Genomic DNA, 26,798 nt, shown 5'->3' on the forward strand with positions numbered 1-26,798 from the left:
TTTGTTCTAGAATCGCAAAGTTGTCCTTGGCATCTGTGCCATGGCTAAGAAATCACATTCCAAACCAATGAATGAGATCATACGACGGCTAGTGGACAATTTTGAGAGGCTCGAGGTAAGCTCACTGCGGCTGTTACATTTACCGTAGCTCAAAAATTTCTCTTACAAATTTACTAGTTATTGTAACTTGTTTGTATTTGTTTTTAAACTGTTGTTAGTGCTACCTAATAAAACTTAATGTTATTTGTTTTTGTTTTCTTGAATTGCAGGTGATTGTGTTTGATGAGGACACAATTCTGAACAAGCCAATTGAAGAGTGGCCCATAGTCAATGGATTTGTTTCTTTTTTTTCTCATGGCTTTCCTTTAGAAAAAGCCATTGCTTACAAGAATCTCCGTAACCCTTTTATTGTAAATGACCTTGAAATGCAGTATACTCTGCAAGACAGGCAAGTGATTAAAGTATTAATTTTAAGTTGGTATTTTTTTTTAATTAATAAACAAATAAACCACCCACATTGTGGTCAAACAACTTCTAGTTTGTTTTTAAAATTGAGAAAACTTAAATAGTTCTATTTTTTTAAAGTATTTGAGAGTATGACATTAGTTCATAGTGTTAGAATTGGGCATACTCTGAAAATAAAATTAAAAATTTGCAAGATTTATTGATATTCTGAATTTGTATGCATTTTTAGTTGTTATATGCTGTGTTCTTATTTTGTTGTTCAGTAAAATTATATTCTATTTAGACGCAAAGTTTATGCAATGATGAAGGAAAATAACATCCCACATCCAAGATATGCCGTCCTAGACAGAGAGAATGATCCTGATTGTAAGCTTTCATTGGCAATACATTAGGTCTAATTAACTTACTTATGTGATATTAGTCAAAATAGATTACAACAGATTTCTATTAACCTATTTAAAAACTATTGTCTAAATAGATCTTTGTGTGTTATTTACATGTTATTATTAGCTTTCTTCAATGCTTGTTTGCGTTACCCTAGGTCATGTCCTGGAGACAGAAGATTCTATTGAAGTCAATGGCAATTTATTTATGAAACCTTTTGTTGAGAAGCCAGTTGATGCTGAAGACCACAACATCTATATATATTTTCCTGTTCAGGCAGGGGGTGGAAGTACTAGGCTATTTCGTAAGGTAAATACTTCTGAGTATGTGAAAGACAGCAGTTACCAGACTCTCTGGTGTAATCTATAAATTATTGATTGCTTGTTTAAGGAAATACATGAGGATTAAATCTCAATTTCCAGGTGAAAGATCGCAGCAGTGTTTATTCTAGATTCTGCCGTGTGCGCAGCAAAGGTTCCTATCTGTATGAAGATTTTATGCCAACTGATGGCACAGATGTAAAGGTAGTTAAATAATTTAAGTCTTATTTTTTAACTTTTTAAAGCATGTTTACACTAAAACCTATGGCAATGTATCTTATTGCGCAGGGTTTGTTTTACAATCTCAGGAATAGCTTATTCATTGTTCCGTGTTCATTTTACAGGTGTATACTGTCGGTCCTGACTATCAGCATGCTGAGGCAAGAAAGTCTCCAGCACTTGATGGGAAAGTTGAACGGGACCAAGATGGGAAAGAAATTCGATACCCAGTTTTATTAAGTAACCGGGAAAAAATGATTGCTCGTAATGTGTGTAAAGTTTTCAAGGTAACTTTTTTTCTTTCAATCATTTTTTGTACAAACTAAATATATCAAACTATGGATAAAATTAAATTAAAAATTACTTTTCCTCCCAGCAAAATGTATGTGGCTTCGACTTGTTGAGGGCGAATACACAACATTATGTTTGTGATGTGAATGGGTTTAGTTTTGTAAAAACGTCCAGCAAATATTATGACGACTGTGCTAAAATTTTAGGGTAAGTTTACAAAAATAATTATTTGTAAGAAATATATAAGTTAACATCCCAAGCAATTAACACAACAATAAATTGTTTAATCCACATTTGATGCTAGGAAAAAATACTTGGCCATGTTTATCTGTACTTTAATTGTATCAAAGTAAAATGTGCTTTTAGACATGATGATTTCTAGGAGCAAATTAAGTAGTTTACCTTTTTGTAAAAGAAGGAATTGTATGGTCAGCACCATGCCTAGCCAAGTAAATTGGTTAAAATGGTATCTGTATATTATTAGCTAAATCATGTTTTAAAATAAAATACTTTTGAATTTTTTTATTTAACATGAACTTTATTTCCTTAGAACCTTAGTGATGAGAGCATGCTGCCCCCAACTACATATACCTTATCCAATGTGTACAGCCCCAGAAGACATTCCAGTTGTTCAGACAACATCCGGGTCTATGTGAGTCGTAAAACTATCATTTAATTTTTTAATTCAAATAATTCACCTTAATTGATTGAGAATGCTCAGAAGGATGCTATTGCCAAGTAGTTGAGTAGGTCATTATGACTGACAGGCCGTGAAAGAAACCTTTTTTTGTTAAATAGTTCCTAAACAAATGAATATGGGTTTTTTATTATATTTATATTCTTCACATTGCTGAATCCATTTTAATCAATATGGACATGTGTTTAAGTTACTTGAATTGAATGAACTCTTACTAGCCATATACTATATTATATACTTTTAGTTTTGTTTCTGTTTATTAAAAACTGCTTTTTCTGTAACCATTTAACATCAAATATAACTTCATGATTGCAATCTTCAGGATGGAATTGAGATGTGTTATTGCTGTCATTAGACACGGAGACAGAACACCTAAACAGAAAATGAAAATGGAGGTTAAAAATAGAAAGTATGTAAAAAAAAACCCAATGTTTCTATGTGCATATAGCTTTGTCAAATTATGATTACATACTTTTTTGTTTAAGGGAGGTAATTAGATTATATAATATTTGCTGTTAGCAAAGAATATAGCATGAAATTTTTTTTTTTTTAAATTGGGCTTTTCTTGCAAAAAGCTTGGTATTCACGTTCATTTAATTTTAATATTTAAAAAAAGCCTATATAAAGAATGTAATTTTTGTTTTAATTTGTGATCTCATTAAAGATTTTATTGATTTCCTTGTAACCACAGGTTTTTTGATCTGTTTGAGAAATACGGTGGCTATAAAACTGGTCACTTGAAGCTAAAGAAACCAAAACAGTTACAAGAAGTCCTTGACATTGTCAGAGATTTGCTTGCTGAAGGTCAATACAATGCAGACCCAGAAGTGGCAGAAAAGAAAGCAAAATTAAACCAGCTGAAGCTTGTGTTAGAAATGTAAGTCACCCTTCCGCACCTCTATTTGCTTCCATGATCTGCTGCATATGTCTACTATTGGCTTATTTACCTGATAACATATATATTTTTAACTTGACAGCCTAATAGCCTAGAATTTTTTGAAGAAAGAGACTGTCTTAAATGAATTGAGAATGCCTTTATGTTAAACAAAAAAAAAACAAGAGATTAATTTTTCTACAAAAATTTAAAACTTTTATAAAGATCTAAACCAAAGGGTAAAATGAAGCAGAAATAAAAAATTCTGTTAAAAATGAATCTATATATTTAAATAACATTAAAACAAGGGTTATTGTGTATGAATTATTACGTCAAAGATACATACCTGTTAAATACAAATTTCTTTAATCCTTAAAGTACTAAATAGGTACATTATGTACTTCTGCATGCAAGTTTCAAACTATACAAAAACTAACCTCAATTATCCTACCATTATCTAAAATTGTAATTGGTGAGTAGAAGATGGAATGTTTTCATTTGATTTTTTATCCATACAGGTTTGTACTGTACAGGGCAGCCTTCATTCCCTTCCATTATATAAACCTTCATTTTATCTTTTTAACTGAATATTGTAATGCAGGTATGGCCATTTTTCTGGCATTAACCGCAAAGTCCAGTTAAAGTACCAGCCCATGGGTCGGCCAAAGAAATCATCTAGCGAGGAGGGTGTGTACTGTTTGTAGAAATTTATTTCATTTTTATTTTTAAAATTTTTTAATATCTTGAGCTTTTTAATTCAGGCCCAGGTGTAATTACTTTCAAGTATTCAGTATTTTTTGCTTTTCATTTAAAAATTTAATCAACACTTTGAATTTTTTTTAACACAACACTATATTCGTCTTCATTAACTAAATTTGTCTTGAAAGTGTGTAATACATATAGGCCCTACTGCATTTTAATGCTAATATGAATGCTATAACATAAACAAAAACATATGCACAAGTAGGCCTAAATAAATAATTTTTCGCAGCACGTTTGCTTGAATATTATCTTGATTATCAACTGATAAAACATAATCTCTGGTGCATGTTACAATGTTTCTACTTGTTATTGTATGTCCTGTGGCTAAACCATTTTTGTTTTTAATTGTTCTGTTTCAAATTTATATACTACTATTGTCCTCTTTTTTGTATAACACTTAGTTATTTGATGGCTGTTTTTTTTTACTATTGTACTATTTTATAAATGGTAAAAACACATCAACACTTTAACTTCCTATCAACACTACTTTTTTATTGTTTCAATAATTTCCAGGTGATTTTTAAGTTTTTGTTGTTTTTACTGCATGATAAAAAAATATGCTAACAATTGTTGACAGCATGATCAATAATAAAGTATAGATATTGATTGGTATAAAGAATTTTATAAAGTATTTTAAATAGTAGTTGGGGTAGAAGAAACTATTGATATTAATAAAGTACCACGTCCATCCAGTTTTTATAAAGCTTGTATACTTGCATGATTTTGTATTTTATTGTAAATAATAATTTCATCAGTTAATACCAGCTGATGGTAGAATAGATATTTAAAAAGCCATTAGTGTAACTGTTAATAAGAATAAAATCATAATAGCTGAAAGACAAAAACAATAAGCATTCAGTGGTTTTTAAGTTCCTGATATAATGCACAAAATAATACATAAAGTCAAATATTATTGAATTTTTATTCACCAAACATAATGCACGGAAAATTATATAATATAAATAAGAAATCTAAAGGAAATATTCAGGAGATGGCCACCAATCATATATTTAACACACACAAAAATCGTAATCAAATTAAAAGCTTATGGTCATTGGATATTAATGGAAGGGTATAGTCTAGTTAAACTAGTATTTAACTAAACATTTTTATTCTTGGTTACATTTTTATACACATATTTGTACTTTTTTTTTGTTAATGTTGCAGTTTTTCATATGTAAAGTTTCAAACTGAGTTTTAAATTATAAATGCTTTGCATTAGTTTAACATTTAAAATGTTTTAATCATGGCAAAATTTGATACTAATTTTAGTTAGCAAAGACTGGTTGCCAGACAGTTATTCCCACCTGAGATGTTTTGTGATGTGTTCAGTAATTGTATTCAGCATTTCTCTCTAGAGTAGCTTATTAATCTCTTCTATTTCTTCACTACACTCTCTATAGATGTCAGCGATTCATCAGAACAAGGGGTGGCCTCCCCTGATGAAATAGGTTTGTTCACATAGAATCCATTAACAACCTTTGTGCATTATATATTTCTGTTTTACACCGCATTGTATTGCTTTCTCCATTGTTTCTTTTTGTAATTAAATTTACAAAATAAGCAGTTACAGGTTATTCATATAAATTTCTTAATTTAAAAAAAAACACCTAAAATATTGATGGGTTTATGTTTAGAAATTTAATATTTTAATTTTTTTTTGGTGTAATCTTAGTATTAATTTTCTGATAAGTATCATGTTTCAGTTTGTTTTTGTAACTGCATTTTTTTCTGGCTTTAAATAACATGGTGGAGGTTAATATATCTCACTACTGTAGTAGCCTTTTGCATTCATTGTCTTTCTCATTCAGTTCAACATTTTCATGTGGTGTTTTGTTGATGTTTCTTTTTTTTCTGTGTCACTCATTTTCTTATGTTTAAAGTTCAGCTAGTTTCTCTGAATGTAGTGTGTGCGTGTGTGAGTTCTGTTGCAGCTTCTATCTGGTCAGGTGTGTATGTGCAAGCTAACATGGATGTATCCGGGGTTTCATTAGTTATCCACATTGTTTCTATGATCCTGGTATTGGACTGTTGCATGATGTAGTTAATCCACACAGAAGCAGATGGTGGTGGCTGCTAGTGTAGATATTGGGATGACACTCAGTGAATCCTTCCCCACCTTGGTATCATTAGATTCCATAGGTGGGAGTAGAATAAAAGAAAATTGAAGAAAAAAAATATGAATTTGGTTTTTTAATAAACCCTAAAGTTTTGCAAATTAATAATTCATTTTTTATGCATGTTTACAAAGCTTACAATAAATTAAACTTATCTTGTTAGGGAAAAAATCTGTTGGTGAGGGAGGCAGCTTATATGTTAGAAAAGAGAATATCATTTGGCTTGTAAAAATGGCCAGAATAGTGAATATCATTTGGCCTGCAAATATATCTAGAATAGTGAATATCATTATGCCTGCAAATGTGGTCAGAATAGTGAATATCATTTGGCCTGCAAATATAGCCAGAATAGTGAATATTATTTGGCCTGCAAATAAATCTAGAATATAATTTGGCCTGCAAATATAGTAAAAGTCAAATAGCACAGGGCTGTAAGTTTTTTTTGTTACACTGCTTCGTTACTAACTGCCACTGTTTATTTTGTTGCAACTTCTTTTTTATAATCAATTTCTATTTCTGAAAGCTAAGTAAGCAATAACTTTGCACCAACAGATATTTTAAGAGTATAAAGACTTCAGAAAATGAAACATCATATACATAATTGCTTAACTTTACTGCATATATATTCTTTCTGCGATCTATTTGTATTATTTTCTATAAAGACAAAATATTGCTTAACCATTAATGTCCCATTCATTCTACCAAAACTCCACCCATGACGGCCCAATGTAAGGAGCATAACTCTGTATGATCAAGTGAATAGTTTCACAAAATATTTGTTTTTGTCTAAATGAAATTGAAAATTAAGATAAAAACTACTGCTTAATGTTGGGAATAAACCTGGCTTTCCAACAGTATTAAATAGAATATATTATATTCGGTACAAGTACAGAATAAAAATAAAAAATGTCGGAGAAAATTCAAAACAGGTCATTTTCGGTAGTCAACTTTATTTATTTTTGTCTAAACAACTATGCATCGAATTTAACAGTTAAATATCAATTTGATTATCTTTAAGATATATAATTCATAAAATACATGCCTAGATATGTTTAGAGGAATTATTTTATTTTATTTTTAATATTAAATCAACTAAAAATTGGACAGATGAGTCTAAAATTTCGAGATGGAAAGAAACTATAATTTTTTATCTTTCAAAAGCGCCATTGAAATTAGAAGACCGGAAAAGGATGCTGAAACTATCCGACTTCCTGTTTAGTTAAAAATTAGGATTTGTAGGCCAAATTTTAATAAAACAAATTTAATTTTTCTATGCGTATTGTAAGCTGGCGGCAGCGGGCGTTACGGGACATTAACGGTGTCGGGCGGCAGCGGGCGTTACGGGACATTAATGGTTAAAAAGAATAAAAGCAACCTTTAAAGCAAAGTTACAGATATATTAAAATAATAATCAGAATAGTCAAAACTGCACACAACACCTCATCTAAGTATTCACCAGATATGCTTACTATTAAAGAGAACTTTATTTTTAAGCCAGCATGCTTTAAAATTAGTTTGTGTTAGATGCCTCATAGGATAGCTGCTAGTTGTTGAAATAAAACCCCAGTGTTATCAATATTTGATTAATGTGCAATCAGTGAATTGAAATATATTTCTGTCTTACATTTCCTTTGGGAAACAACTAAGTTTAAGAAAAAGAGTTCAATGAAAATCCCCAAAATTGTATTTAAATAGTTGATCACCAAGCATCATATGTATCATCTTGTTTGGCAGAAGGCTGACCTTGACATTTCTTTATCTTTCAGAGCATTTAATGTGTCATCTGGTCTGGCAGTTTGTTGACTTAAGACATTTCTTTCTGATTTTCAGAAACATCCAAAGAGGATTGCAACTTTTTTTTATATTTATGTCTTATTTTTTTTCTGTTAAACTTTTTAATCCAAATTTTTAACTCCCATTGATTTTCAGAGTTGTCTATATCTTTTAATTTAAAAAAGAACATTAAAAAAAAACAACCAAAGTATGTAAACTCTTTATCCCGGCCAATGAAAAAAATTGGGAGTAATGCCGTATCCCAATTGGGGTTGTTATGAAAATACTTTTGTTTGTTTTTTTGTACTGATTTTATTTTTAACAACTAGGTTCAAGTTCCAGAAAACAGTTTATTTTAATCTGATGTTTTCAGAACTTTTTTAGGTGTGCAAGTACCAGATATAAAAAGTAATTCATTTTAAACACACACAAAAAAAAACCAATAGTTGGTTTTCATCATTAATAAAAAAAAAGTTCCCACTTACAATTGTGTAATTCCTAGGTATGAATTTTCTGGAATAAACCGCAAGATACAGCTGAAGCACCAGCCTTCTGGTCGCCCTCACGCCTCCTCCAGCGAGGGTTTGTAATGTGTGCATGAGTGCTTGTGTGCACTCCTGGTGCACATCTAACATTTCTCTAATCAAACCTCTTTTTTAAAGTGAAAGATCAGCTTTTTTTAAATCCAAATAGAAACAGACTTTCAGTTATTGTTTTATTTCCATTTCTTTCCCCACCACCTTTCCCTACAATATTTCACTAATTTCCTTATCTAAATAATTTATAATACCTATATTTAGCTTTGAAGTCTCAGTTTCAGGACTTGTTAAAAATTTAAAACGGAAAAAGTAATAAAGGGATACGGCTTTATGTTTCCTAAGTATAGAAAATTTTATTAGCAGCTCTGCAGCTCAGCAATTAACGAAATAATAATTTACTATTTTTGACATCAAACTATTCTGTATATATTTGACATCAGACTTTCATTAACTAGTTTGACATCATTATCAAATGTGATATCAGACTTTCATTGTCAAGCGTGACATCAGACTTTAATTGTAAGCATGACATATAATGCTCGTTTTCAAGTGGGACATCATTCTTGTTTGACATCAGACTTTCATTATCAAATGTAATATCAGCCTTTCATTGTCAAGTGCAACATCAGACTTTCATTGTCTAGTTTGGCATCAGACTTTCACTACCAACCTGGTCATCAAATTGTCTGATATTTTTTCTAGTACTTTGCTTCTTGCTCTGGCTGTACTAGCTGGCATGTCTATCTTAATTTTTTATTTTGTTTTGGCCACTTTGTTGTTGCCGCTCGTACCCACAATGTTTGAATGCCCTTTACATTTGGTGTATCATGTCCTTTGACGCTAGCTTACAAAATATTGTTATATTTTTAATTTTTCAATTAAAAGTTTATTGAAAATTCAGTTGCTGACGTTCACAAATAATAACATCTAAAATCTTACCTAAATAAAAATAAGGATATATGAGAAATTTGTTTATGATTTTTCCTCCCACTTACCCCCACCCCTCCACTGACACATCCTATATACCACCTTAGTCTGCTCCTACCAACCATTTGTATGACTTACCATACTGGCTGCCAGATCAAATTTCTTTTTTACGTGTCTTACAGTAACTAAATATTGAAATTAACTAATGGACAGTTTTGATAAGTTTTACAGTATGAGATTGAGTTCTTTTAAATGTTGAATATTTATTGACCTATTAACTTTTCAAAAGTTTTACAGTATGAGATGAATTGTTTGAAATGTTGAATATTTATTGACCTATTAACTTTTTAACCTTCCAGCCCAACCAGATGATACAATATATGACCTTTGACCTCAGTGGTATCTTAAACACCAGTGCATTCCTTTTTTCCTATAATCAGTTTTCAAAATCTAAAATTACAAGTCATGTTTTTGTCGGTAGTTGACCCATATCAATATCCTAAAGTGCTGGTTGTTTAAGATACCACAACAAACTAATTTGATAAGCTTGGTTAAATTATATGCATATTATTTTATAAGAACTCATAAAAACCTTAGTTAAGTGTTTAAACTTCTAAAATAAAATCTATAGAAAGCTAGGCTGCTGGTTGATATTTTCAAATGTTACTTAACACCCGAAAAGATTTTCTATTTTTTGAAAAAGGAAGTTAAATAGCAGTAAAAATCCGTCTCTTCTCAATAAAAAGAAAAAATATCTGTATCTAAACCTTAGTATAACAGTATTGATGATTGCACCTTGTATACAGTGGTAGAAAAAAAATATCTGCATGCAAAAAAAAATATTGTATATCCCATAAGTTACCATTCATAACATTTAAAAAAAATAATTGTGTATCCCATTAGTTATCAATAATTTTTTTTTCAAATTTTCATGCATGCGTTGTTTAACTTTTTGTTTTTACGATATTTTGTCTTAAAAGGTAAAGAGAGGAGGTGGATGATGTAGACTTAAGGTTGATTTCTGTTAGTTTTACTGCTTAAATTTTGAAAAAATTTCTCTTAGTTTTACTGCTTTATATTTTGAAAAAAAAATTCTCTAAGTTTTACTGCTTTATATTTTGAAAAAAAAAATTCTCTTAGTTTTACTGCTTTATATTTTGAGAAAAAAAAAACCTAATGGTTTAGGAAGTGGAGGGAGGAGGTGTTAGCTTGTCCAGTGGTGCAGGTGTTGTTGTTTAAAACCCAGTTTCTGTTTCTGCAGGCTCATTTTGGGAAGACCAGGTGACCTTAGATTTAGCAGGTACACATCTGAGCGTGCTTGTGTCTGAGTGTGTTCATGTGTGAGCGTGTCATCACTACCTTGCAGTTAACAGCACGCTGCTGATAACTTTTAGCTCTTAAATGTCAATTTGGTTTCTTTTTTATAGCCAAGATTTTGTTTTTAGGTGAAATTAATAAAGCTTTTTTTCGTTTATTTTTTGTTTAATCAGTCCGTTATTTTTACTCACCACTTTGTTTAATTAAAAAAAATTAAATGGGTTTTATAGTTAAATAGATGTTGTCATTAACAAATTAAAATTTATTCTGACTTGCTAGGTTATGACATAGGGTTATCTGTGTTAATTTAGATGATAGGTGTCACTGTCTTTTGTTCTGTACTGGGGGTCTATACATTTTTATGTGACAATGTGATAGGCATCATTGTTTTATTGTTTAGTAATGGGTTGTGTATATATTTTTACGTGACAAAATGCTAGGTGTCTATGTTTTGTTTTGTGATAGATGCTGTGTATTTTATGTGACAAATGATAGGCATAATTTTGATTTGTGATGGGTTCTGTATATTTATATGTGACAAGTATAAAGCACCAGGTTATATAGTATGTTAAAGCAAGAGCCTTTTTTTATTCTAAGTTATAGATGATGATTTTCCAATGAGATTTTTTTCAAAGCATTGTATTTTAGATCATGCAAAGGGTGACATGTTACATTAATGAATATAGAAAACGCACAGCTAGCATTTTGAAAGCTACCAACCACACACTTATGTACACGTAATACTTAAATTAGCTAAATAAAAACTTTTTTTAATCTGAGCATCTGTACCCACACATCCCACCTGATTAACTGGATGTTCTGTCCCCTCCTGAAGTCCACCAGCTCAACCTTTAATGGATAAAAAAAACTTGTTTACATTGACATTTTTTTTGTCCAGTAGTTTTCTTGTCCATTTTGAATTGCTGAGTAGACATGAATAGATCCTCTCCTTTTTTCCGTATTGCTTTTACTCAACCAGTTTGTGTAATAATCACACTAAATATTATCTAGCTAAACAAAAAAAAAATGGATTAGTTGCTTTCTTCAAAAGTTGTGAACTTTTTATTTAAGCTATATTTTATTTTGTTTAATTTCTGGGTTTTTTGTTGTAAAGAGCCTGTATTTATATGTCTTAAATGCCTGATAAACACAATATGATGTTAGGAATTATAAAGGTTTTTTTGACAAGAAATTGTGGCTGCTAATAAGAAAAGAGCTAATCAGAATTATATTCTACAATAGATTATTTTCCATTTAATCCTCTGGGTCGGCAGTCAGATTAAAAAAGACAAGCAATAATTTGTTTACCTGAACATTTTAAAAGTAACTTGAAGCTTTTGATTAAGTTTATGTTTACAGTTAATGTCCGATTTTTCTCTAGTGATTTAAAAAATTAATTCCCTTATTCGATACTTGGATGGAGGTAATAAATTGTCACCTGTTTGAAGAAAAATTGTTGAAATAGCAGTCTGATCACCAGGAGATGATTGAAACATTAAGAATCCAAACAATTTTTAAAACAGCCGTCAGTGTTTATGTGCTTTTCTCTATAATTATTTTTTAGACTAGTCACATGTGCGAAATTTCTCTGTATTTGTTTTTGTGTTTTAAATGCTTAATTTCTTATAATAACTAGTTGATTTTTGCTAATTTCCTTAAACCTTTTCATTTCGTTTTGTTTGTTTAGCAAAAAATGTGATTAGGATGAAAGAAATTTGATTTTGTATTTGTTCTGCTAAGCTGTCTAGAAGAAACTGTAGTCCTGTTTTGTTCAGCTCAGCTGCTGTTTGTATGAACCAAATCTGCTTCCTGCCCATACCAGAAAACCTCCACAATTCCGCTATAGCTAATGGTCGATCCTTACGTCCTACACTATCTGTGCTCACCTTTACCTTTGTCATTATATTCCTCCCTCCCATACCCATCAATAATAAAACATTTTTTGTTTGCTAAAGTAGTTGATGTGTGCTCCTCTCTCTCTTCTTCCTTGTTTTGTTGTTAATAATGCTTGGCTATTAAAAAATTAGGATTTTTTTTTTAAAAACTAGAATTTTAAAAACACTAGAAAGTTGAGTGTAATGCTGAGAATGCTTTCAACTAATTTCATTGTGAGAAATCACTAACCTTTGTGTTTTAAAGTTCTTTAGAAGAGCAGTTAAAAAATTTATTAAATGTGAAAACATTTTATCATATTGTCATTGATGTTCTAAAAAAACACAACTTTTTTCCTGAAATTTTAAGGGGTTCATTTATTGTTTGTTGGTTATTTAGTTCTTTAAAGAAAGAATAAGATAAAGATCTAGGCTTCTAAAATATTTTATCAAATGTTCAGCTGGAAGCTTGATATACCTAGGAATAAAAAAGAATAAAGAAAAAAAAAATCTTAAATATATAAATTGTATAGTTTTCTTTAAAGGTAGGATTATATAGTTTTATTATTACGCACTGAAACAAGTTTCTATGTACTATATTTTTATTATTTACAGATGATTCACCACGCGATCCTTCACTTGTCCTCATTTTAAAATGGGGAGGGGAGCTGACTCCTGCAGGCAGGATTCAAGCCGAAAACCTGGGGAAAGCTTTTCGGACCTTATACCCAGGAGGTCAAGGTTTGATTCTCAATGTTTAGTGTAAAAAAAAAACTTTTCCTTTTAAAGTGATAAAAAAATTATGTCAAGCTTGACCTCACTCTTATAGGTCAGTTTGAGGCTCCTGGTCTGGGCTTCCTGAGGCTGCACAGCACTTTCAGACATGACTTGAAGATCTATGCATCAGATGAGGGCAGGGTGCAGATGACAGCTGCAGCTTTTACTAAGGTCTTACACCCATTGAATTTCTATCTGTCGTTTTTTTTAAGTTTTGCTATAATATTTGTTTTTAAAAAAAGGATAGCATTTTAAAATTTTTTTTTTTTTTTAGAGAATATTCTAAAACACAATCTTTTAACATTTTTTTTGCTACTTAATGATTTTTATAAAACAGTTTTTAATTTTGTTTCTTATCTTTTCAGTATAATTCTTCGCTTTTCTTATTTGTTGATGTTTAAACCTTAATTCAACCTTCTCTTTTTTTAAAAAAAATATATTCCTTTTAAATAATTTTTTAAAATATTAATACTAATAGTTTCGCTGTCTGTCTATGTATCTATCTGACAAGAACGCTCTAGAGAAAACACAAGGAAAATAAAAACATGCATAGTAATTCGAAAAACGAAGTATGACGTCGACACATTTAGCACAGAGTAGAAAATAATCTCAAGCCGGATAGTGCACACATTAATATGACGTCATTGATTATCGAGTAAACATTCAATACAAAGGCAATTTGGTCTAATCTAAGTGGTTTGCGTGAAGAGTTTCTTTCATACAATTCTTCGGGTAGGGGCGAAGCCCCACCCCCGCGTAAGAACGTCTGAGCCCCCCCCCCTCCCCAACTCAAAAGAAATTTCCTCATCGATACTGTATAATAAAATTACCGCCTAATTAATGTGTCTAATCTAAAAAGTGGTTTTCTTGCAATGGGACGCTAGACATGTTTTTTTTTTTGGGGGGTGGGGGGGGGGGGGTGTGGGGGGGATGGTGGGGGGTGGTGTGGGGGGGTGTTGGTTTCAGTGTTTCTTTCAGACTTTTTCCTCCCCGGAGAGGGGTGGGGGTACTTGCAATTTTCGGGGGCGGGGGGTAGAATTTTCTGGGAGGGAGCGGACACTGGAAAAAGTATATAATTATATTTCGTTGAATGGGACGGTAGACATGTTTTTTTTTTTGGGGGGGGGGGGGGGGGGGGGGGTGGAGAGGGGGTGGGGGTGGGGGGTGGTGTGTGGTGGGGGGGTGGGGGTGGTGTGTGGGGGGGTGGGTTGGTTTTAGTTTAGAGAAAAGAGCCAGCACTATCAGCCTAGCGCCCGTTGTACCCTTCCTCAACGGGCCATTTTTCTCGTAATTAATAATTATACAAATATTGTTTAGGTTTGTTTACTGTTGACTAATGCTGATGTATTTAAAAGAAATGTTTTGTTGTGGTAGGGTTTGTTGGCCCTAGAAGGAGAGCTGACACCTATTGTTGTACAGATGGTGAAAAGTGCCAACACCAATGGTCTACTTGATGGGGAGTCAAACACATCCAAGTACCAGATTGTGTAAGGAAAAGTCACAATTCTTTTTCAAATAGTCACAACTTTGTTTTTAAATAATGGCATATTAATCGAACACATCAAAGTAACACATTTTATGCGTAAAAATATATAAAAAAAAACATTTCTTTTATTAAATTTTCACAACTTTGTAATATGCCATCCTGTAATGGCATATTGATGGGTAATCTAACACATCAAAGAGCGTAAAAATAAAAATGTTTTAAATAGTTACAATTTTGTTTTTAAATATAGGCATTTTAAATCAAAAGTATTCAAAGTTCACTTTTAAAAGTGTAATCTGTTTTTTTAACAACAGAGTTAAAGAAAAATTAAAAGATATCTTCAACCAAGACAGGGAATTTACTGAGGATGACTTTTTAAAGGTGAGTTATGCCCCATTTATACTTAATAGATAACAGTTGCTTTTAAAACAATTTTTTTAAAATTGAATAATATTGCATAAGGTGATTTGACCATTATTAGATCAACCAATGTATCACCATTAAATTATTATATTTATCAACCCAAGCGTCTGTGATGTTTTTAATTATATTTCAAGTTACCAATTCTTAGCTATTAGTAGTCATTCTTCAGAGTGTGTTAACTGTTGTTAAATGTAAAAATGTTTTGTTTTTGATGAGTAGTTGGCAGCTACAAACAGCATATCCCTTGTGAATGCCATGCAGTTTGTGAAAAACCCCTTCCAGATGTGTATCAGAGTGCATGAGATGATCAATGAAATCACTGCCAGGATCAGATGTCTGAAAATGGAGCTCAAATCTCGAGGTCAGTCACTCCAGTCAGCCAGCAAGTCACTGAGTTGTAATGATAGCTCTACACTCCACACCACTAGATTACTCTAGAGCAGGGGTCGGCAACCTGCGGCTCGCGAGCCGCATGCGGCTCTTTTGATATCAAGATGCGGCTCTCCAGCTCCTTGAACAAATACTAATAATCTTAATAAAAAAATAAAATATTTGAAACAAAAAAAATGTTAGTGGCTCTTTAAAACCAGGGAAATTTTGAAACTTGTAACTTTTGGCTCTTCCGCTTCAAAAGGTTGCCAACCCCTGCTCTAGAGAAATATTAATATCAAAAACATTTATCCTGTAAGACCCAGAGCTACGGATAGTCTAGATAGAGGTGATTTAATCATCATCATTCCTGTGGAATGATAGCCTAGAAAGAGGTGATTTAATCATCATCATTCCTGTGGAACGCTTGTGAAGCCTAGGGTTGCAACCACATCTCCATTCTACACATTTTTGAGAAATTCTCCCAAGTCGAACCATGACATTCCAGCTGCTTGAGCTTCATTGAAAACTAATCTTTTCCATGTTAGTTTTGGCCTACCCACTTTACCCTTACCTAGGGTATTCCAAACTAATGCCTGTCTGGTGATATAGCTGGTTAGTTCTTGCTTGGTGTGTCCCATCCATCCCCATTAGCACTTCTGTATTTCTTTGCCTCTGGGTATAGCCTAGTTTTTTTCCTGTAGTTCTGTGTTGGTTATTTTCTCAGGTCAGACTGTGATTTAGTTCCCCTATCATTGTGACCTTTATTGTGTGCACAAGTCAGAATGTGATTTAGTTATCCACTGTCATTTTGACCTTTATTGTGTGCACAGGTCAGAATGTGATTTAGTTATCCATTGTCATTGTGACCTTAATTGTGTGCACATGTCAGAATGTGATTTAGTTATCCACTGTCATTGTGACCTTTATTGTGTGACCTTTATTATGTGCACAGGTCAGAATGTGATTTAGTTATCCATTGTCATTGTGACCTTTATTGTGTGCACAAGTCAGAATGTGATTTAGTTATCCACTGTCATTTTGACCTTTATTGTGTGACCTTTATTGTGTGCACAGGTCATAAAGTGATTTAGTTATCCACTGTCATTGTGACCTTTTTTGTGTGCACAGGTCAGAATGTGATTTAGTTATCAACTGTCATTGTGACCTTTATTGTGTGCCAAGGTCAGAAAGTGATTTAGTTCCCCCTGTCATTGTGACCTTTATTGTGTGACAAGGTCAGAAAGTGATTTAGTTCCCCCTGTCACTCCCTGGATTCTTGAAGATCTGCCCTTAATTTTGATGTTTCTGTTTATCCCATTATGATTCAGATCTTGCTTTGTTTAATGGAGAGTCTTGGGAGCTTCTTATCAGAAGATGGGCTAAACTAGAGAAAGACTTCAGGCTAAAGAATGGCCGCTTTGACATCAGCAAGATTCCTGACATTTATGATTGTATCAAATATGACCTGCAGCACAACCAGAAAACTCTTCAATTCAAGAGAGCGCAAGAACTATTTATGTGTTCAAAAGCTTTAGCAGACATAATCATTCCACAGGTAAATTTTAACAATTGTTATTTCACATACAGCAGTATTTATCAGGGTTCATGGGAATGTGTATATGGGAGTGTGTATGGGAATTAGTAACTGTGAATACAACAAAGGCTTTTTCTTACAAACTGTCTATTTGTCAAAGGAATATGGCATTACCAAAGAAGAAAGACTCCACATTGGGCAGAGCTACTGCACCCCGTTGTTGCGCAAGATTCGCTGTGATTTGCTCCAGTGTATTAATGAGCCAAGCACAGAGGACAGCACCACACGACTAGACTCAAAGTATGGCCTGTTGTGTAGTCACTGTGTTCTGTTATTCTTGTTTTGTTTTTGACAAACTTTACAAAATTTCATATTAACTTTTTTTACTTATTAAAGTAATTGGGCAAAAAACCAGGGATGAGGGACTTCAGATCCACGTATGTTTTGACAAAAGAAACTATTTTGTTGATTTGGAAGTAAATTTTGTAAAGTTTTGTCTTTTTTTTTGTGTGACATTTTTATTCAGAAAACAAACACTTTTTTTTTGTTTTGTGTGGTCACTTTGCTTCAAGCATTGTTACACAAATATTAATTTTCAAAATATTTACTGGTTATAATTTTTCTCAGGTGTTTTGTGAATAGAAAGTATTTTATCTGACTCGTTTGAAGTAGACTGAAACAACAGCTTATACATTTTTTGTTGAAATTTTTTTTGAAATTGATCTACCAGAGCTAAGGGGTTTAAAGTTTTTATAAAACTTTATACAAATTTTTTTTTCTTCTCTGTATTATAATATTATTAAACTGAATGAGATGTGTTTCTAAAAGATATGTGTAACATGTTTTATATAGCAGTTAGTTTGGGTTTTCTTCATCTTCCCTGTGTCTTGCTCATTCGTAAAAAACTGTCGAGGATGCAAACACCTTAGCCTGGTAGATCTCATCTCTTTTGGCCTCTTGAAAGCAAAAGTTTACAATGGGCTTGATTTCATCGTACTGGTAGTCTCATAATGGGCTTAAGAATTTTACAAATTTAAAAAAATTCTTTGTGATGCAACCACAAAAATCTGCATTATTTGGATCTCCTGTTTATAATATTGCTGTAGGCAATGTTTGTAATAATTTAGAAACTAAGCAGCTTTTTAAAGAAAAAAGAAACATGCATCAAATATAAATGCTTCTATGAAAATCTCAGAAGTAATGAACTTAAAATTAAAAATTCATAATGCCATGCAATGGATTATTTTGGTTCAAAAACATTTGCCCTCTATTTAAATAAAATTATTTTCAAACTCTGCATTTACAAATTATATAATTTTTTTAAACTTTTATCTCCCAATACTGTTTCTCTCCACCCCCCCCCCACCCCCCCCCCCCCCCCCCCCCCCCCCCCCCCCCCCAAGATATTATAATACTAAGTACATTTCTGACTTGTACTTCTCTACCAGCCTAATTGTCTGCATTATGAAGTCAGTCACTACTTGTCCTGTTGTTAGAGAATACAAAATTGTCCACACTCTAAAGTTTATCACTACTTGTCTGTGGTGTTAGAGGTTATTTCAATGACTCTCCTGTGTGGTTTGAGTAGTTTTGCACCTCAGATTTTTTTAGGTGAAGCCAAAAACATAAAGGGACATAGGATATCAATTTTAAAATATTAGCTTTTTTTAATGAGTTTAACACCTAAGGTGGGTATTTTTGTTATAACTTAATCCAATGTAATTATAATGTCTTTTATATAAGTAACATAGTTAATGTTTTTAAATTTTTAAATTAAAAATGAAGATTTTTCTAAGACTTATATTTCAGATGGTCTACAGTATAACCCCTTATAGCCCTGGAATGGTTTTTCGCCATTGAAATCAACATAATCAGTGCTTTAATACTAACAAAATAATTAACAGCCAGCAATAGGTGCAAAATGACTCAAACTATATTAGAGGGTCAAAAACTTGAACACTTTTGGAGTATTTTTAACTTCTCATTAATTTCAACCCAATCCTACGTAAAGGATCTGCAAGCTTGAGTTAACTTTTAGATAAATAAAGTTAATATCTCTAGGAAACAACATTTGCTCAAACTCAATATCTAGTTATATAGAGAAAAAAAAATTGTTTTTTTTCGGTGTAAAATTGATAATAAAAAAAAACATGGTGTTTACAAAGGTGTTAGCATAAGAAAGATAGAGAATGTATTATTAAGGGAATAGTAGCATTCATAACACACATAGATAGAGCGCTAACATGCCATTTTGTCAACATTGATGCAACTTTAATAATAATTTTTAAAAATCCAATATTGTTGTGTAAAGCTTTGTTTCCTTTAAAATGTTTCAGGCTTTGTTTGTATGAAAGAAAAATTATGAGCACATAATGTCTAAAGTAGATGGCACATTCAAGCAATTTTGTTTTTTCAATAAATTGCTGACTTATGAACGGAATCTTTAAAAATGTAATCGGAACCAAAACTAAAATATTTTTGCAGTTCCTTGATAAGCTTGATAAAATGTGCATGTTGCCTCTGCTTTGGTCATTAGCACTGCTTTGACAAAACGTTCCTTTTTGTTTCAGGCATATTCAGTTCATTCTGCACGAAACAAACGATATCGACATTTTAAATAGGTGATTAGAAATCCAGTCATCATCAACTTGCACATTGAATTCATCAGTTGCCACCATATATTTACAGTTCCTCAGTTGTTTTTTTAATACATAATAACAAATTCAAATCTAGATGTATAATTTTATATAATTTCTATGATATTGCATATGGCGTGTGATTTGTGCTACAATAACTGTCAACAAATATAAATAACAACTAAAGATATTAGTAGCGAAGGTTTGAAATGGAAGATTAGTATCAGTTTGTTTAACATGTTCAGGTAGTCTAGAGACCAGTTAGTATCAACACTGAGTTTCTTCTTTTTGTTTGTTGTAGCGCAGGACCAGGATTTTCTTGTTTAGATATGACCTCATTTTTGAAAGAGATAGCAAAGCCAATTTATTTTTACACTCTCGTGATTTGAGTTTGCTTTGTAAGAACCCACTTTGTATCTATGTGATGTCAAGATTTCACGCTAGTCTGATAAAAAGAACTCATATTTCTTCTGCACTCTTTTAAGTTTGCTGTTGAGATTCAACAAAAAAATTTCTATCTACACTGCCAAGTTATTAATTAATTATTTGTACGTATACATGTATAGTTTATTTACAAGAGTAATCCGTTGTTTGAAACAGGTTATTAAACAAGGTTTTAACTCATACTTATAAAATGTATGTCTGTGTGCATGTTTATTTGTTTGCAGAAGGATGAAATAGCTATATCTGGTGTGTGTGTGTGTGTATACATCTGATTTAAAAACATTAGTGTCAATTTTATTTCAAGCATCGTGTTGTATCTTCAGACAGTTACTTAATAAGTTTTCTCCTTATAATGAAAGTATTTTGTAGAGTTTCTCCTAATAATGAAACTATTTTGTAGAGTTTCTCCTTATAATGAAACTATTTTGTAGAGTTTCTCCTAACAATGAAAGTATTTTGTAGTTTCTCCTAATAATGAAAGTATTTTGTAGAGGATACTAAATAAATGTAGACAGTGACTGAAACAGATGGTGGCAACTACATTCTGTAACCCCTGGCTTACCTAACCTAGTCAATGATTCAGATTTTATATTAAAAACATCACAACAGTTAGTTCATTATACAGTCATTTATCAGCCTCTTGGTAAAATCTGGACATATGTTTAAAACAAAAAAAATTTCAATCATTTAAACTTTTTAAAAAATCAGGTGCTTTTAAAAAAGATATATGAATGTAATAAAAGGTAAAAACATTAAAATAAATGTAATAAAAACTAGCATTAGGGAAATAATATAAATTGTTTCATTGGTTTAGTTCCTGCTACTAATTCTTATTTTAAGTTTCTTGTCATGTTTTTAAAAAAACTTGAAACTTTTACAATAGGTTACATGTTTTTTTTTGTCCAGAATCCTCTGATGAAATGTGTATATTGAATTGATTGTTTTATTAATGGTATGTTGTTCACTCTTTAATCATTTTGGTTGGGTTTTTTCCAGCTAGGTAGACAGTTTCAGGAATTTGTTTTCGCTCATTTTTTTTTTAAATTGATGGTGAAACTTTTTTTTTTTTTGTGTCTGATAATATTTTTTTAAGCTAAGAGAGTTCTCAGTTTGCCAATGCCCATCAAACTTGGAACCTCTTATGTTCATTTCTTGAAGCTAACCAGATTTTTTCTATGTTTGTTAATTATTTGTGCTGCATTGAAGCAACATCAACTTACGTGTAGACAAGTCATGTGTTTTGCTACAGATTAACTGTTAGATGATTGGTTGAAATTAGTTTTACAGATCTGAAAAAATAAGGGTGTTTTAATGTTGCTGTGTTCAATGCCCCACAAATTTGATTTATAGTGCTCTCCCTTTGCCCATTTGCATCTCTCCATGTTCACCATTCAATATTGTTTAAAATGTATTAAGATGCATGTATATTCAGTATATTCAGTTACACATAATATTTTTCAATTAGTGGACATTGCATGTTTGTCTTCCCAGATACAATCAATATATATATTTATAAATCTTTTTTTCAGTATTTACACAATTTTTAAATTTAACTTCAGTAAACTTTCAAAATTCTAAATTAAACTTTGATTTCAAATTAATTTAAAATTCAGTTCTAAATTCTCTGACTCTTTACATATTTTTCAATTTTTTCTCTCTTGATTTATAGATATTCAAATGGTGTTGCCTCTCCAGAGAGATTTGTTCGCACACGTCTTTATTTTACAAGTGAAAGTCACATACACTCGTTCATGAACATGCTGCGCTATGGAGATTTCTTGGATGTAAGTCTCCTTTCTACAGAGTTTAAATTTTGATAATCAGTTATCTTTTGTTTAGTAAAGTCAATATTCCATCATTAAATTAAGTTTTATCTGCTCTCATTTATTTATTTAAAATTGTTGAGGTGTGTGTGTATTCTTTAGGAAAATATGTGTTTTCAGGAAGACAAAGATGAGCAATGGAAAAGATCAATGGATTTCATTGGTGCGTGCGCTGAGCTGAACTACATGTCCCAGATAGTGCTCATGATGTTTGAGGACCCTGCTAAGGTGAAGGCCATTTTTGGTTGTAAGCAAAAGCCAGTAGTCTAGTTGTAAGCAAAAGCCAATAGTTTTGTTGTAAGCAAAAGCCAATTGTTTTGTTGTAAGCAAAAGCCAATTGTTTTGTTATAAGCTAATCTAAAATGACAGAAGTTTCTTTAACAAGTAGGAAAGACAAGGTACTTGATTAATTATGTCAATTATATATTATGTGGAAAATAAGTTTTAAATTTTATAAAATAATGTGAAATCATTGTAAGCTGTGTTGCACTTCTTTAGAATTTAGGTTGTTGTAATGTAAATTTTGATTGGAGCCACAATAATCAACAAGTTGTAATAAATTCAATTAACAGCCACGTATTGTTCCTAAAATGTATACCACTCTGACGTTATATAGTTGTATATGTTTTTATTCTTAATGTCCTTTTGCTAATATTGTAAACTTGTGATTATTGTACTAAAAGCAATCATACACATTTTTAACAACAATGTTTAAATCACATGACTTCAGGATGAACGATCAGATGACAGGTTTCACATTGAGCTCCACTTCAGTCCCGGCGCCTACACGTCATGTGATGAAATGGCATCAGAGCCCAAAGGCATGGGTTTCAGGCCCAAGTCAAATCGTGACAACTTTAGTGTAAGTTGCTATGGCACATTGTACATCAACACAGCATCTTTATTACTTCTTGGTATTTTAAATCCTCGCCTATATTTAAGCTATAGTAAAGAGCGCGGCTAGTCATTTTGGTGAACATACTATCCTTCATACGCAGTGTTTCTTCCAGACTTTTTCTATGGGGGGGGGGGGGGGGGTGTGACTAAAATTTTCGGGGGTCGGACATTGTTAAAAATATGTAGTTTCTATATAAATTCCATTTTGTTCAGGGGGTGGTAGACTTTCTTCGGGGGGGGGGGGGGGGATGCCTGGAAGAAACTCTGCTCATATGCCGAAGTAATTGAAACATAAACTCTACTTCATCTGTCCTATGTGTCTTGGGCACAAGCGGGAAAAAGATGATGAGATGATTATTAAGATTATGATTATTATTGGGATTGGGGTAGTAAAAAAGTTGCTGTTGGAGTTACAGAACTGTGCTGTTGAACATGGCCAAGTTTGCAGATATGTTTCTCAATGAGGTCTCACATCTTCTCCCCAGGACTCCACCACGCCCACTAACATCCCAGAGACCCTGGAGGAGTCGACAATTATTGAAACCTCCCAGACCCTGGATGTGACCCCCTGCCTGAGACAGTGCTCGTCAGTGCCGGACAACGTCCAGCATGAGGACCTGGGTGACCTGGTGGAGGCTGACCTCTTTGCTCACGCCCAGCAAGCTGTTCACAATAAGGAGAGCCAGTCTGATGTAAGAGAAAATAGAAACATTTTGTTACTTGTTATTTATACTTATTTTTTTCCTACTTACAAATAATATGAAACAATAACTTATAAATTATAAAAATCTAATCTTATAGATAGTTTATCAGAAATATTGTTTTGTATTAGAAGAATTTATTTATTTGATTTTTGACAACCCACTCTTATATGTATTTTCTTAGAAAAAATGTTTCTAATATTGACAGAAGAGTTGGTTGATTTGATTTTAGACAACCCACTCTTATAGTTTCTCAGGAATATTTTTTTTGTAATATTGACTTAGAAGAGTTAGTTGATTTGATTTTAGATTGCCTACTCATATAAATAGTTACTCTGAAATATTTTAAAAAATCTTTACCTAGAAGAATCTGTTGATTTCATTTCAGACGACCGTCTGTAACAAACAAAAACCAAAGTTCAAGTTCCAGCCCCACTCACCAGATCCCAACACTCCAGAGTGGGACTGGGGGGATGACGATGATGACAACGACAGGGTGGCCGTCAAAATAAACACTAAGGATGAGAAGAGAAATGTGGAGGTGAGAGGAAAATAAATTTGACTAATTTTCATTAACATTAGTGGGGATGGAGAGATGAGGTAACACCTGATTGAGTTCATCCAGTTGAGGTTAAGATGATCTCACCAATTTTTTTTTTTATTGGCCAGTCAAGTCCCTTTAGGAGCGTTAATGTTCATTAGATATTAATTAAAAAAAAAATTTCCGCTATTAATTTAAAAATTAACTGAGATTTTAAAAGTGTTATAGTTTGTTCAGTGTAGTTATGCAGATATAGACAAGAATGTAACAATATTTTCATTTAACTTTTTGCGGGATTGTACAGTTGAATGGTAGAGCCTACAACTGTTAACCTGCAAGTCTCAAGTTTGGATCCCATCATTTAACTTTTTGCGGGACTGTGCAGTTGAATGGTAGAGCCTACAACTGTTAACCTGCAAGTCTCAAGTTTGGATCCCAGGCTTGAGCCCATAGGATGTCCCTGAGTCCACTCAGCTCTGATGGGTACCTGACTCACGTTAGGCAAAGTAAAGGCTGTTGTGCATAGCACTGATGCATTATCTTTTCATACGCAGAGGTCACAGAAACAAACTCTACTTCACCTGCCCCCATGGACTGTTGTGTTCAAAAGGGTTAATTCACTGTCAAGAGATTGTAAATTTAATTATAGCTTACAATTACACAGGTGGCGAAGGAAAATAAAAAAGATTTTGAGCTGACACAAGTCAAGTCCTATCCAATCAAAGACGATCTCTCACAACACAAGTCCTACCCAATCAAGGAGGAGCTTACAAGACACAAGTCGTACCCGATCAGCAAGCAAGCAGAAACCAGCCCAGACTCAGCTGATGACCAAAGCTTCAGTCTGCCCAAGTCTGTTGTCATGGTGCTGCGAAGGCAAGAAAGTAAATATGAAAAAGAAATGCTAGAGGAAGAGAAGGATTCCTTGACAAAACTCTCTTTTAAAAAAACGGATCCCATACAGATCAATGTTATTCCTTCAACAGGTTTGTTCACTTATTTTTTTTTAAATTCTCTTATGTAAAAAATTAAATATATATATATATATATATATATATGTGTTTTTACTTCGCTTCCCAGCAAAATGTGCAAACAAAAACTGTGCAAAAAGCGCAAACCAATTATATTAATACATTTTAATTTTGTCATATTTGGTGTAGAAGCGTTTATTATGCAATAATGTAAACATAGTCTTTCTTTATGGGACAAAGTGGTCTAGCGGTAGAGAGCTGGACTGCTAACCCGTAAGTCTCGAGTTCAAATCCGTTTTCAAGTCAGTAGACTGTCCCTGAGTCCACCCAACTCTGATGGGTACATAACTTAGTCATTCTTTGCTAGTGTCTATAAAGGTTACATTTTAGAAAACAAAAATCCCCTTGCACGCTTATGTGCGCAGTTTTCATTTGCGCATCTATCCGTTCACCTTTTACTTCATATACTTATCATAGTGACTATTATTAAACTCACTCTGTATCAGTTCAGATGTACAGGCCTAGGTAGTATAATACCATTAGCTTAGATCTAATAATTCACACTTTTTATGAACAGATCTAGGTTGTATAATACCATTAGCTTAGGTCTAATAATTCACACTTTTTATGTGCAGATTCTAAAAACGGCAATGAGGACAAGCGCAGTCGAAGCCTGGAGGACAGCTGTGATGCTGTGACCAAGCTTCGGGACCAGGATATGGATGGTAAGTCTGTCTGTGTGAAGGGGAGGCAACTGCACAGCTAAACCTGCTCTACTATTACACTTGCATATCTTTGTTAACCTTTTGATGATCAGGTCGATGCCAACAATTTTCTCACTTTAATCATTTCTTTAACGTTTTTTTTTTTTTGCCTTTTTGTTTGGTTGCCTAATTAACAGCTTGAGCATTTGAAATGATGCCAGTTTTGTTGGTAAGGTAATTGAGTTACAGTGACAGTTCTAGAACCAGGCAGTTCTAGAACCAGGATCATCCTGCTGTAGATAGAAATCTATTTCTCAGCATTGAAGAAGGCAGACATTGACTTAACAACAAATTACACAAGAAACAAGTTTTAAAATTAATCACTACTCACGCAGTGTCATTAGACAGACAGAAATAGATTTAAAATCAATCTCTACTTTCTCAATGTAAACAGACATGATCTAAATAATAGTTTTGATGATAATAGATTTCATAAATCAATTCCCTCGTCGGTGTATAATGATGAGAATGCCAGAACAAAGGATTTGTTATTAGATCATTAAGACTCAATGTAAATAGACACTGTCTAAACAATAAATTTCTTAGTAATAGATTTAAAATCAATCTCAAAGCACTCATTGTATGAAGACAGACACTGTCTAAACAATAGATTTCATGAGTAATAGATTTCAAACCAATCTGTCTAAACAATAGATTTCATGAGTAATAGATTTCAAACCAATCTCAAAACACACTCACTGTATGAAGACAGACATTGTCTACACACTAGATATCATCTGTAATAGATTTAAAACCAATCTCTAGACCCACGCGAAATGAAGGAAGACAGCCTCCCAGAGTTCCCTGTCTTCAGGACGTCAAGTAAGATTTTACCGCTCCGCTACACATATTGCCTTTGTTTTTTTTTTATCT

General features: G+C 32.6%; 1 protein-coding gene across 1 annotated transcript in view; it reads left to right on the forward strand.

The window, feature by feature from the left end:
• The window catches only part of LOC131948364 (inositol hexakisphosphate and diphosphoinositol-pentakisphosphate kinase 2), a 53,295-nt gene that overhangs the window by 13,311 nt on the left and 13,186 nt on the right, over positions 1-26,798 (forward strand). Inside the window, exons 4-32 of the mRNA XM_059309961.1 lie at positions 11-115; positions 270-448; positions 749-831; positions 1,007-1,158; positions 1,272-1,373; positions 1,514-1,675; positions 1,765-1,886; positions 2,230-2,331; positions 2,699-2,785; positions 3,068-3,253; positions 3,852-3,937; positions 5,416-5,463; positions 10,630-10,668; positions 13,172-13,297; positions 13,386-13,504; positions 14,708-14,820; positions 15,134-15,200; positions 15,462-15,603; positions 16,943-17,169; positions 17,309-17,448; positions 19,719-19,769; positions 21,898-22,012; positions 22,172-22,279; positions 22,782-22,913; positions 23,434-23,640; positions 24,038-24,190; positions 24,855-25,176; positions 25,797-25,886; positions 26,691-26,747. Of these exons, the coding sequence (XP_059165944.1) occupies positions 11-115; positions 270-448; positions 749-831; positions 1,007-1,158; positions 1,272-1,373; positions 1,514-1,675; positions 1,765-1,886; positions 2,230-2,331; positions 2,699-2,785; positions 3,068-3,253; positions 3,852-3,937; positions 5,416-5,463; positions 10,630-10,668; positions 13,172-13,297; positions 13,386-13,504; positions 14,708-14,820; positions 15,134-15,200; positions 15,462-15,603; positions 16,943-17,169; positions 17,309-17,448; positions 19,719-19,769; positions 21,898-22,012; positions 22,172-22,279; positions 22,782-22,913; positions 23,434-23,640; positions 24,038-24,190; positions 24,855-25,176; positions 25,797-25,886; positions 26,691-26,747 (3,622 nt within the window). The remainder of the gene's footprint in view (positions 1-10; positions 116-269; positions 449-748; positions 832-1,006; positions 1,159-1,271; positions 1,374-1,513; positions 1,676-1,764; positions 1,887-2,229; positions 2,332-2,698; positions 2,786-3,067; positions 3,254-3,851; positions 3,938-5,415; positions 5,464-10,629; positions 10,669-13,171; positions 13,298-13,385; positions 13,505-14,707; positions 14,821-15,133; positions 15,201-15,461; positions 15,604-16,942; positions 17,170-17,308; positions 17,449-19,718; positions 19,770-21,897; positions 22,013-22,171; positions 22,280-22,781; positions 22,914-23,433; positions 23,641-24,037; positions 24,191-24,854; positions 25,177-25,796; positions 25,887-26,690; positions 26,748-26,798) is intronic.

The sequence above is a fragment of the Physella acuta genome, unplaced genomic scaffold (genome assembly GCF_028476545.2).
Source record: "Physella acuta isolate Inbredline_101_S28 unplaced genomic scaffold, ASM2847654v3 ptg000641l, whole genome shotgun sequence".
Taxonomy (NCBI): domain Eukaryota; kingdom Metazoa; phylum Mollusca; class Gastropoda; family Physidae; genus Physella; species Physella acuta.